Source organism: Eptesicus fuscus, chromosome 7 (genome assembly GCF_027574615.1).
Source record: "Eptesicus fuscus isolate TK198812 chromosome 7, DD_ASM_mEF_20220401, whole genome shotgun sequence".
Classification (NCBI taxonomy): domain Eukaryota; kingdom Metazoa; phylum Chordata; class Mammalia; order Chiroptera; family Vespertilionidae; genus Eptesicus; species Eptesicus fuscus.
Window position 1 is genome coordinate 24,648,240 of NC_072479.1, and position 13,813 is coordinate 24,662,052.

At 41.2% G+C, this 13,813-nt stretch overlaps 1 protein-coding gene across 2 annotated transcripts in view; it reads left to right on the forward strand.

Annotated features, from left to right (window-relative positions):
• The window catches only part of POC1B (POC1 centriolar protein B), a 105,372-nt gene that overhangs the window by 53,686 nt on the left and 37,873 nt on the right, over positions 1–13,813 (forward strand). For both annotated transcript variants that reach the window (XM_008143782.3, XM_054718807.1), the window contains one exon: positions 547–627. In XM_008143782.3, the coding sequence (XP_008142004.1) occupies positions 547–627 (81 nt within the window). The remainder of the gene's footprint in view (positions 1–546; positions 628–13,813) is intronic.

The following is a 13,813-nucleotide window of genomic DNA, read 5'->3' on the forward strand; positions in this document are numbered from 1 at the left end:
TATATTTCTAAGTATCTTGAAGTGCAGACATACAGTTTATTTTTATTTTCAATTTAGTAGACTTTCTTTTAGCTTTAATGATGTAGCAGTAGATTCTTTGGGGATTTCTCCATAGACAATTATATAATATATGATGACAATTATATAATATATAATTTTATTTCTTCTATTCCAATTCTTACATCTTAACAACTTTTATTTCCTTTTGTTGTGTTAATAAACTGGCTAGGATTTTTTCTGCGTTTTGAGGTGGGTCATTTTATTTTGTTTTTAAATCCCCTTATTAGGTGAATTATATTGATTTTCTAATGTAAAATTAACTTTTTATTTCTGGAATAAATTCAGCTTGGTCATGATCTTTTCTTATACATTGATAGATTCAAAAGGCTAATATTTTGTTTTAAATTTTTACATCCATGTTAATGAATATACCAATGTACTTTAATTTTAGAATAGATTAGGAAATGTTCTCTAAGTTGAACAAATGTCCTCCAGTTTCTTATGGTATAACTTTCTAATATGAACTTTTCTTATGTATATACACAGATTAATCCAAAGCTTGAGGTAACTGACTTGCGGACCTCTACGCCCCCTGTTGTGGACATCCTTTCTTTTGATTCTACCACCGTAAGTTTTCTTTGACATTTTAGTGGCATTGCGGTATTTGGCACAATCCGTTTTTCTGTAAAAGAGAGGTGATAAAAAGTGGGCTAAGTAGCCTAACATTTTAGCATAGAAAAACTTCATACAAAAAGTCATATTAACAATGTATCTACATAGCCACAAGGGGGAGCAGCCCAATTTCCTAAAAGCCTTCATTTTGAGGACCTCAAACTCAGTCTAATCCATACACATTGTTTCATCTCCTGTCAAGGTGCTACCCAGATGACATTTCACTTGCTGTCACAGAACAGACTTTCTTCTTCGTTAATTGCCTTTCAGAGGTGTTACACTTACTTGTAGTCTCTTAAAAGCAGTTGTTTACCTTGGTTAATTCCTTCATGTGGACTAAGCAGACATTCAAAAATATTCCTAATACTTGCAATTTTGTTTGTAAAAATTCTATACAGATAATTTATTTACCCAGTATATCCAAAGTCTTCAAAAATGGAGTGTCTCAGCATAGCAATTTGAGTCTGTTAGTCATTGCAAGGCTGATCATTGTTGCCGTCAATTCTGCTAGTCAGTGCAACTAATCATAAGAACAAATGAGAGGAGTAGCATGGTCTTGGTGACACTCTTGTGGTGGTGTCACTACTGAAAGGTGTGCTGAAATTCACAAATTCTGGTGATTGGGGTTTGGTCCCTGTAGTGAGAGAAGCAAAAACTAGGTGGTTTGGAGATGTGCTGCTTCTTAGACTACATTTGGGCATTCCTGACTTAGCAGACAGTCCACACTTTGAGACTCACTCTTGCTGCCATTACCCTTCAAGCTTTGCAGAGCTTCATGGCCCGAGGAGTCCATGTGTTCTCAGTGGATGGTGCCACGGAGGTGGCGTAACTGCCACCTAGCAGTTGATAGCAGGGAGTCGTCCATCCTTGGATGGTAATCCACAGGTGCCAAAGTCTATGGTATAGGCCCCTCACTCGGGAATGCAGTCTATGTGGGACGTCTAGAGGTCAATTCTGTGTAATAAACACATGACACATCTGCAGTTGTGATACAAAACAGAATAATAAGCCCAAAGAGTATAATTATTATCCATGGGAGGATAATATTAGGTTAAATTATGTGAAATTGCCATTTTGTAAGCAAAATGGGCTAATATCAGTGATTTCCCATGGTTCAACCCAATATGTAAGTACTAAAAGGAAGAAGACTCCACAGTTACTTTGAGTTGTGTGCCTGATGCTACATAAAAATAAAACAGACAAGAAAACATAGGATAAAAACTTGTTGCTATAAATTGGTTTGGGATTCGGTTTTTGAAGTCCCATCTAGGCATATTCTTTTATAATCTGGAAGATCACTGCTTGCCCCCAGGCAAGGTATAGCACGACTCCTGGATATATATATATATATATACACACACACATATATATGCTGCAGTGAACATAGAGGTGCGTATATCTTTTCAAATTAATGTTTTTATTTCTTTTCGATAAATACCCAGAAGTGGAATTTCAGGACCATATGGCAGCTCTATTTTTAATATTTTCAGGAATCTCCATACTGTTTTCTGTAGTGGCTACACTAATTTACAATCCCACCAGCAGTGCACTCAAGGGTTTCCTTTTCTCCACATCCTCTCCAGCACTTGTTATTTGTTGATTTAGTGATGATAGCCACTCTGACAGGTGTGAGGTGATAGCTCATTGTGGTTTTAATTTGCATTTCCCTAATGATTAGTGATATTGCGCATCTTCTCATATGTCTGCTGGCCATCTGTATGCCCTCTGGGTAGAAATGTCTATTCAGGTGGATTGTTAATTTGTTTTTGTTTTTGGTGTCAGGTTGTATGAGTTCCTTATGTATTTTGGATATTAACCCCTTATTGGATAATCATTTGCAAATATCTTCTCACATCCAAGTTGGCTCTTCAATGTGTATATGTAATATTTTTAGCTCAGTGATAGGTAATTGGTTAGAAAACTAAAGTGAAATCACTTTGAACTGTTTGCTTTCCCGTTTATCTACTGGTAAGTAATTCATACTCTGTCGTCTGTGCCTTAACTGCTTTTCTTTGGCTTCTCCACAACAAATCAGACACAACTGTGAGGGAGATTTGTTTCTGCTCTGGCATGAAGCATATTTGCATTAAATATTTATGGTGTGGACTTTGCCTGTGATTATAATTTAAAAACTCAGAGAACTATTGGAATTCAATAAGAGCAGTGCTTAAAGGTGGGTTTGGCTTTTGTTATTGTGGTTATTGTTTATTTTGGGATTTGTTTGGTTTTTGTAAACTGGAAGAAGTTTTCCTTAGAAATTCATTTAATCAAGATGGGACATAAAAAGATTACTCTTTAAACCTTAATTCGTCAAATTTCTTAGGATAAAAGCAGGTTTGTTGTGGTATAAGAAACAGTTGGTTTCCATTTCTACTTTGGCTTGAGTTAATATTATGTGCAGGATGAGTTGAAGATCTAAGTGTACTGATATCTTACCTACACTCTGATGCCTTTTTGCTATACAGAAGGAATTATGGCATGCAGTGTGCCAATTGGTATTTTTGTGGCTTGCACATATACCTCTAATGCCAGGCAATAAGTTTGATACAATATTTTGGGGTCAAAATAAGCTGTTACCAGTCTGCATTTTTAAAGCTTTGTGTGTAAAATAGTGTTTCTGTAGAGGCATATACTGGCTGTCATATAGACATAGTCTAATAATATGGATCTCAAATTTTTTAATCTTTATTGTGATTATGTTGTCACTTATATACTGATTTTTTAAAGATTATTTAATTAAAGAATCCAGTGAATCTTTTTATTATTTTCAAATATTCAGTTACAATGAGACCAGGGTTTTGTCATCAAAATTGTACAAGGGCATTTATTGACATGCTATAGCTTCATAAGATGTTCCAGTATCCCCCCACCCCACCCAAAAGGCAAGCAGCAAAATGAGAATTCCTCTTCTGTATCCTAACATAAAGTGTTTTAAAAAATGCGGACTGGAAATAAAATTTATTCATAATACTCTAGAATTATTTAAATGTTTTTATATTTAGATAAACCATATTCCTAAGTTTTGAAGTGTTAATTTTGTTATTTGTCCTATAAATGAACAAAATGAAATTGACAATCTTGCCAATGTTGCTCTGATTGTCAAAACACTGCAGTCTTCTCAGAGAACTGAAACAGTGTTCTCATCTTCATTCTGGCCACTGTGTAGAGAATATGAATATAATGTGTATACCTTTCTTTAGAATTAGGGACAGTATTTCAGGTCAAATGAATTCTCTGCAATAAATGGAGAATTTGCAATTACATCGTAGAAGAATATCAGTGTCTACAGTTTTTTGCTGTTCATCAATCAAAATTCTTAAAGCCATACTGCATGAAGGAATTGCATGAGATGTGGAGGGGACTCAGGCTGACCACCTGACCTCAAGAAATGTCCAACCTCACCAGGCAGAAATAACAGTGTAGGAAACAAGTGCCAGTTTCAGTATACTAGATTGCCAAGTGTACGTGATTGTCAATTGAAAGTTTGCTAATGGGAGTATTCAGAAAAGACCATTAATGGACTGGAGGAAACAAGGATTTCCCTAGAAGAAAACCTTTGGCCAATTCTTGTCCTGACCATAGATGGGTCGACTTTTGATAGGGGCATTCTAGGTGGGAACAGCAAGGTATAATTAGATGCCTCCAAAGCAATTGGGCCCTGGCCGGTCTGCTCAGTGGTTAGAGTGTCGGCCCTTGCACTGAAGATTCCCAGTCAAGGATACGTACCTGGGTTGCAGGTTAGATGCCCACCCCAGTGGGGTGTGTGTGGGAGGAAGCCAATTGATGTGTCTCTCCCACATCTCCCCCCCCCCTCCCCTTCCTCCCTCCCTCCCTTCCACTCTCTCTAAAAATCAGTGGAAAAAATATATATACTCAGGTGAGAATTAACAGAACAAAACAAAAAAAGTAATTGAAACTACAACGTGGTAGTAAAAGTGCATCAGTCTAGCTTGGGATCTTTAGGTTACTTAACTCAATGGGTAATGGATGTGGCAGACTGCAGGGAGCATGGCCACTCACATTTTTGGCTCTCAGTCAGTATTTCTTGAGTAACTATTCTGTGTCACTTACTATTCTCGTGAACAAAAGAAAAACACCTGCCCTTGAGAAGACTACATTCAAATTCTGGTGGGGGAGGCAAGCAATTCACAAATTTAAAAATAGACTGTATAGTAAAGTAGACCAAAAAATGCAAAGATGGAAAAAGCGCTGCGGGCAGGCAGGAAGCGGGTGTGTTTTAGATAGAGGGCCAAGACAAGAATCATGTTGTGGTGACATTTGAGTAAAGGACTGAAGGAATGAAGGGAACACGTCACGTGAATGTCCGGAAAGAGCAGGCAAGCAGGAGCAATGCTAGATGGCCAGATGGAGAGTGAGATAGGAATCACCGAGGGTCACCTTCAGAGGAGGGACTGATCTGACATGTTTTAAAGCTTCACTTTGGCTACTGTGTGGAGAATTGGCGGGGGGTGGTGGGGGGTAGTGGACAGGGAACGGGGGAGGGGGGGGACCCAATTAGAAAGCTAGTGAAATACTCAGACAGGAGGCAATGACCTGGGGTGCTCGCAGAGGAGGTGATGCTAAGTGATGGAATTCTGGATGTATTTTGAAGGCAGAGCCAAGAGGATTTCCTGACAGATTGGATGTCAGCAGTGGGATTCCCTATGCCCTTTCCCCAGGGACAATACGGTGTAACCCTGAGTAATCTCAGGATGGCCCAGATAATCTCCTGGTTTGGCCTTGTTTGCCAGGGGGTTGCTGAGAGGAAAAGAACAGTGGTGTTTCTATCTTCTTTTCTGAGATCAGTGAAGTGAGGAGCTGAATCAGTGCAAGAGGTACTCTTCTGTTTCTGTGCCTTTGGGAAGTAAAGTGGTAAAACACACCCCTTCCTAGATGTCATTTAGATTCGTATTTTTCAGCAGAGTGTATTGGTTTCCCTTTGGAAAGATTTTTGCATAAGTCTACTTTTAGGAAGAAAAGGGTTTTACATTTCATGGAGGTTGTCATATGGAATATGCTATCTGAAAAATATTAATGTGTTGACAAAACACAGGGACGTATAAAGAGTAAACTTGGAGATACAGAGAGAATGTCTCCACGGATGTTGTGGCAACCGTTTGTCCTGGTTGCTAAACAACATTGCATAACTAGTTCAGTTATTCCAGTTTCCAACTGCTTATGTAAGCAAAGATTTGGAAAGACTTACTTGAAAGAACACAGTGTATGCAAAACTAAATGCCCTAAAACTAAAATTTATAACTTTGAAAGTGTAAGGTGGCAATATGAAATTTATTGTCCCCAAATCCCTTTTTCCTTTCCCAGGAAAATCAGTAAAAATCATGTTGCACAAACCTTTTGCTTTCACTGTTTTTCTGTAAGCTAACATTCCTGGATTTACATATAAACAGCCTCTAAGTGTGGAGGTAGGTGAGGTTCTTTCTTAAATTTCTAAACTTTGCAACAGTTTATAAGGTGGCATTTAACTTGTAAATGATTTCTGAAACTAGGTACATTTGCTTATAACTTTGTTGCTGCTTACTAAGCTTTAGGAAACATTTTTGCGGCATCTTCAGGCATCGGTTCAGTGGCCCTGCAGTAGCTGCCTCCTGTTCCTGCTCTAAGCATTTGAAAGGAAATGAACATAGGCATTTGTAGAATCCATCTCTGTTGCCTTCCACAATACTTTTAGTCTGAATTTCAAACCATAGTGAATATGTCAAGCTATCAGACACAGTAATATTTTTAAATCTGGTGACTAAAAAAGTTAAGTGTATTTCTAAAATGCTTAGTAGAAGTAAAAGAGGAATTCTTATCAGAGTTGGGAAATAATTTAAAAACTGACCAGGAAAAAAAATTCTGAGATGTTTAAATTAAATTATGGAGGCGGGAGCATGAGAGAAAGAGACCGAGCATTTAGTCGGTTTGCCTATTAATAGCTGGGGACCAGGCAATAAGACTGCTCACATTCCTTAGTTTGAGTTAATTTCCAGGTGGCTATCTCCACAGTTATCTGAAAGAGAATAGCCAGGTGCCACCGAACCTCAGGAGCTGCCGATTCTTCCTTATACCCGAACTTGACGGGATATTGCCTGCAACCAGCCCAAAGTAGCAAGCACTTCTTCCTTATGGACTTTGCACCTGTCTGAACACGCCCCCCTCACCTTATCCCATCCCCTTTATCTGTAGCCAATGTAAATTATTATAGAACAACTTATATCTTCCTTCCCCAAAACGTAATGTATGAAAGTGCTCCCCAACTCCGGGCCGGTGGGCATGTTGCCTTTCCCACTGGTGCTGCAGCCACTGCCGCTGGTGGTCTAGACCAGCGGTCGCCAACCTTTTGGACCTCATGGGCCACCAGTGGACCGCTGGTTGGCGACCGCTGGTCTAGACTTCATGCCCCGGAACCTGGTCCTTCCTGGCTCAATGAGCCCTTCTGAAAAGGCTAGCAGCGAGTTTGGAAGTTAAGCTTTTGTGTTTAATATATCATTGCCCTTTGAATTTTTAAGAAATGAGGTAATGAAATTGTCAAATGCATTTTTAAAATAAGACATACATGATAATGAAAGTAAAAGATGAAAAATACAACATTTTCACAAATTTCTTACCATTTCCAAATGAGTTCTATCCTTGCTTTTGAAGTACATCAGGCCCCATATGTTCTAAAAAGTACTAGCAGTTGTGAATGTGATAGCTGACCTTTAAAAAAAATGTTTTAGGATTGTAAAATTAAAAAAAAAACACACTAAAACTTTTTAGTTTCTTAAAGGGACATGTTCTTTTGTTTCTTAGAAGATAGAGATCTGGAAATCTATAAAATGTAATGTGGATCAGAGGCTTTCATATATTCTCCAAATAAAAGATACTTTTTAATAAAAATCATAATAATTACTAAGTTCCATGTTAGATATAGCCGTACTGAAAATTTTACTAATTTGAGCTTCATTCCCTTTAAGTCTCAAGGTCACGGGGGGGGGGGGGGGAAGCTTATGTTAATGTTTTCTTTCACTAAAAATTATATGCTAATTCAAATTTTAAAAATAACCTGAGTTAAATAATACTTTGTGCAGTAAAACTGTTACTGAAGTTAGCTAGATATTAACAGGAAGAGAGCAAGGGAGTCAGACATTGTTGAGCACCGTCAGCTGGGGAGCGGAGGCCTGTGTGCTCCACTAGGAAGCTACAGCTTCACACCTCCTGTTCCCCACAGATTAATTTTTTGGGGGGCGGGGGCTGTGCAATAGAAGTCAAAATGAGTACTGTCAGTCTAGCCTAGGAAAAAGATCATTGACCCAATGCAAACCCGAAAAAGCTTGGGAAGATGATTGGTTACTTGGAAAAAGCTCCTGGTTATAATCCCAGAACACAAAGAGAGCACGCACTCTCTGTCTCCCTCTCTCTGTCTCCCTCTCTCTCTCTCTCTCTTCCTCTCCCCCCTCTCTCTTTCTTTCCCTCCCTCTCTCTCTTCCTCTTCCCCTCTTTCTCTCTCCCCCCATCTCTCTCTCCCTCTCCCCAAACGCCTTTCACTTCATGACCCACACTTGCCCCATTCATTGGCAAACCCCCCTCCCTCCTTCCAGGAACATGTGACCATGCGGGTCTAGCAGCTGGGGGAGACGGGGCAGCAGACCACATGGTCTCCAAAAGGACTAGCTTTAATATGAAGCAGAAACTGGACACTCACCTTTGTCATGGCCTTGCTTAAGACAGTTGGACTTTTTTCATGGCCAGATGGATGGAGATCAGACATTGAAAATCCAAGAGAGGAACTCCTTTGATTTTGCATCACTAATAAACCTTGCCACACCACAATCTCCCATGCGTGGACCAGTGAAATGCTCTTCTCACCATCTCGTGGAAGAGCCTGTTTTCCACCAACAACAAAACTGGTCACTATACTTATTGAGGAAAGGGATTTAGGACTTGTGGAGTCACAAAAATAATTTTCCTCCCACCTTCTAAGATCTTCTAGCTGGACTAATAATAAAATTAACATGAGACAGATTAACAGGAGAAAATGTCCAAAATTTATTACAGATGTCCATGCAGTGGTGCCATAAGAATATGAGACTCAAGGGTGAATTGGGCAGTTCTGGAAAAAGGAGAGGGAGGCAGGGTTCTGGGATTTTAAAGAGAAAGCAGGTTATTTGCAGGTAGAAGAGAGAGCAAACATGTAAACAAATTCTTGGTGGGCCACCCAGAGACAGTGGGAAGTTTCACACACAGGCTTTGCTAGATTTCTTTCTGTCTGCCTCATCTTATACAATAAAAGGCTAATATGCAAATAGACCAAATGGCAGAACAACCACACAACCGGTCGCTATGACGTGCACTGACCCCGAGGGGGCGTGCACAGAACATGGTGGGCATCGGCAACAGGCAGCAGAAAACGGAACATGGTGGGCGTCAGCCGTGGCAGGATGGTGGAGCAGTGAGTGGGGGTACCAGTCCTAGGCAGGGCACCAGTCGCTGTCATCTGGACGAGCCTCTGGTGGTTACTGAAAATTCTTTACTCCCATGCACTGTGGTCCCACCCAGTGCTCGCACCTGCTGCCAGTGCTGGCCCTGCTCACACCTGCCGGCAGCTGCTGGCCCTGTTTGCCCCTCAGGGCTTTTCCACGCCCCCCCTGCTCCTGAGGGGCGATCAGGGCCAGCAGCCACCTCTCACACCCACTGCCAGTGACAGCCCCACTTGCACCGCTGCCAGCACTGGAGCTGCCACTCGCATCCACTGCCAGCGCCCGGCGCCGGTCCCAATCACTTGGCACCATCAGTGGGTGTGAGCAGCTGCTGCCAGCCCTGATCGCCCCTGAGGGCTTCTCCACCTCCCCCTGCTCCTGAGGGGCGATCAGGGCAGCAGCCACTGCTTGCACCCACTGCTGGCGCCAGCCCCAATTGCTCTGCGCCCACAGCAGGTGCGAGCAGGGCCAGCACCATCGGTGTGTGGGAGTTGTGGCGGCGGGACCGGGGGCCGCAGTGGGAGGGCTGAGACCTGCCCCTGTGCCCACCTCAGCCTCACTGCCCACAGTTTTTTCCAAGGTGCACGAATTTGTGCACTGGGCCCCTAGTTTAATTTGTATTATGATGCTAGGGGTGATGTTCCCTTCCTTTGAGCAGGTTTTTCTATCTGAATTCCCTTAGGCAGGTAAGGGAGAAAGATCAGAGGTTCTTTTGTTTCTCAATAATCAGCTTAAAATCAGTATCCCAAAAGGCACATTTTGGGTTGCAAGAGTTTGGTCACCCTCCACTTAAACTTTTCTGTGTGAAATGTGTGTGTGTGTGTGTGTGTGTGTGTGTGTGTAGATAGATAGATAGAAACTCTACAAAAGGATGTTATAAAACACTAGAGGCCCAGTGCACGAAATTCGTGCTCAGGTAGGGTCCCTAGCAGCTGCCGGCTGTTGGCCAGGGCCTCCCTTCCCCCAGCTGCCTGCCACCACCAGCCGGGGCAGGGCTGGCCTGGGGAAGGGGCATGGCAGTTGGCCAGCTGGCCCCACCCCCTGGTCGAACTCCCAGTCGAGGGGACAATTTGCATATTATGCTTTTATTATATAGGATGCTATTTTGGAGCCCAGCAGAGTAGATACTTTTTAGAATTTCCTTTAGAAAATTAGCACATTTCTGGAAACTGGAAGTGTTGAAGTTCTAAATATTATTTCTGCCTTCCAACTTCCTGAGATACTGTATTTCTAAACCGTGACTCCCAACTGCTGCCGTAATCTCTATCCACTGTCCCAGGGCTGGGAACCTAAGCCGCATCCCCAGTTCCCACAGCTGAGGCATGCCGAAAATGCCTGACAGCTCTCAGCCCACACATCCAGTAACAACTGGTTCCTTCCTCTTCCTGGGGAAGAGCAACATCCTCTGAGATGATAAGAAATGCACCCTGAGGAATGCAGAACAGCAGTGAGCTTTTCACACAGGAAATTACTACAGTAGCACTCTGAAAAGTGCGTCTGTCTCCTGGACTGTCAGCCCGTAATGGGCTTCCTGCTGACCCACAGGACGTTCACTGAGGAGCTAAATGACATTTGCGGTTCTTTCTGTTGGAGTTTCTTGGAAAATAGTGAACTTAGCTTTGGGCTGTTCTGTACATCTGTACCCATCTGGTTTAGAGTTATTTGGTACTGCTTATACAGTGCAGCTAAGTTACCTGTGCTTGCTTTATTTAGCCACTTGGCAGCTAATGATTTGGTGGAAGTACTCAGCACGTCTGCTAAAGTGAATTTTTCAGTCAGTTCTTTGTGCTTTATGAAGTCAGGTTATGTCAAATACATTAAAGCTTCAGAAAGATTAAAAACCTCATAACCCGAGTGAACTGGCAGCCCAGTGTTGGTCCTTGCCTAGTTCTTTCTGTAGTTTTCATTGTCTTTGTTTTTACTTTCTCAAATTGTCAGATATCAGTAGAAGATATCATACTGTGTGCACGATCATACATGCTCAAGAGTACATAAAGCTCTTTTGCTTTAAATCCACCAATCCGTTATTTCAAAGTTCAAACTGACTTTAATTGTCTTACAGTTGAAAAATGGTCTGGTATAATTTGCCTCCTTCCCGCCCGCTAATTCCTACAGTATTTTCTTTTACTTTTGCTGGGGATAATGATGGCCACTACAAAGCCCAGTTTTTATATTGTATGTACTTTTTAAATTGCTTTTCAAATCTCTGCAGAATTTTGGTAGGTTTCAATGTTTGTGGTGGCAAAATTCTTTTTGTTTGGACTACTTTACCAAAGCACATAAGAGTTACTTGTTGTTTGTTTTCTGTTGAAGGGGGGAAGGAGAAGGAATGCCAGGCATTTCCTCTTCTTTTTCAGAATGTCTTATTAATGAACATTCCTCTTCCCTCCTAGGAACAAACCATCTCAACTCAGTGAGGAGCCTCTAAGTGTCTCACTTCTAATATTCCAATCTCTTTCCCACCCCAGACCTAGAGAGGCAGTTGCTTCATGTGTTTACTGTTCTCACCTCAGGGCTCCCTTTTAGCCTTGACAAACTTCCAAACCTGTTTAACTGGTTCCCTACATTAAATTCTCTCTGTGAAAATAACTGTTGTGGTTTCCGTTTTCCTGCTGGATCCTCAATGATCATCCTAAAGATCCTAAACTATCCTAAAGAAATAATATGTACAAAGACTTCTACTCAAGGATGTTTATTCTAGCATTATTTAAAATTAAGAAATGGACACAAATCAAATGTCCTTTAAGACAGTATTGTTATTGGTGAGGTGTCCTCTTTGTCCCCACCCACCTGTGCTGGTAGAAGTGGAACTCTTGGGAAGCCACGGGAATAAGAAATTCCTGAGGCCTCTGTGGGAGGGTGGGTATTGTGGAAAGCTTTATTGAATGGTGAGGTAACATTAAGGGAGTTCCTCTTCATGGTCCCATCTTCCTCCGTTCCCCCGCGGAGCAAGTCCCATTGTGTCTTCAGCAGGGCTAAGATCAAAGCCACTGCCCAGTGTTTCGCTCCACATGTGCACAGTTCAGTCCAGCATCTGGCTAGGTTAGCTTGTGTTCCAGCTGCAGTCCATTGTGTATGGAGTCTGCATGGCCCACGTGTGGCTTCTAGGGCCACATGGCTTGGAGCAAGTGAGAAACAGGAACACAAGCGGCAAGAGAGAGAATTCCTTTATCTCTGGGGATTTTAATTAGGAGCTTATCCAATGAATCTGGGGATTTTTTGAGCTTGCCACCCTCTTTAGCCAGTTATCTTTTTCCCAGTTTAGACTGCTTTAAAGAAAAAAAGGTGGGGCAGGGGGAGAAGACAAGTAATGACCTTCCCTACATCACCTCAACTTCACTGTGAATGCATCCATCTTCCCCTTTGTTGGACCCCTTCCCCGGTGATTTGCAGGGAATGGACCAGTGAGCCCCTGGGGAGCATGAAGGTATAGCTTTCTGGTGAAGCTGCCCGGATGACCCTTATAGTGTCTGGCCTCCCCTTTGCTCCTTTCTATTATTAACACCTAGTGAGTTACAATGGTAACAGTACTAGTTAAATAAAAGTATAGTATACGAATAGATGGAATATTATGTAGCCATACCATCTTGACCCAACAATTAAATGCAATGTGTGAGATTCTGGATTTGACCCTGGGTCAGTGGAAAAATTGGTAAGGAGAAAACCATAGACCCCAGGTTGAGGTTGTGGATCAGAGAGCCTATACTCTAAGAGTATATGCCCTCCATCTGCTGCAGCACAGAGAACAGACCTCATGGAGCTGGACCTAACCACTGAGGGCCTGGGCCAGCTGGTTCTGGTATATGTGGGGAGAGTGAAAGCTGTTGCTGGGAGCAGCTGACAGGAGCAGCAGCAAACTTGCAGCAATTCTGTTCTGGGCTTCTGGTCGCCCTGTGTCTTCTATTGACAGAGCCTAATAGAACTAACCGGCAAGAGAAAACTATAGATTGCAGAGTGCAGGTCTCCGTATCACAAAACAGACTTTTGAAGGGTGGATATGGAATCAAGAGGAATTATTGAGTTAAAGGATAGAAACTTTTTTTAAAAAGGCTTTATAAGGCAAATTCACTCTAGAATATGTATACAAGTTTGGATTTGCACTGGTAATATATAAGCATATATATTTTCTACATTGTAATATATATACTGTTATATTTATTTAGTTATTGATTATTTAATTTTTAAAAAGCCTTTAAAATGTAATAAGCAAGAAATATTAAGTTAATTTATATTTTTAGTGACTTGTGAGCTTTAAACATTTTTGACAAAATAAAAATTGAATCTATTTAAGGTGTATAAAGTAACTTGTGTAGATATACCACAGTACAACTAATTAACATATGCGTTACCTGTTATTGCACTGACTTGTGAACTTTGACTTTTTCTCATAATTGCTATATTTCTGAGCCTATTTGTATACTCTGCTCATTTTTCTATTTTATTTATTTTAAAATTGAATTTTAAACTGTCATTATAATTTAGAAGTTTAACACCCTTTACCATATGCTACAAATATATTTTCCTTGTTTGTCATTTCCTTGATTTTTGTTTCTGATTGTTGATCAATTTAGTTGCATTCATTTCTTAAAAGATAAAATTAATTTTATGACTTCATTGGAGTCTATACAAAGAAAATCGCTTCCTACTCCCCAAAGATATCTTCAGCTACTTTTCCTAAGGTT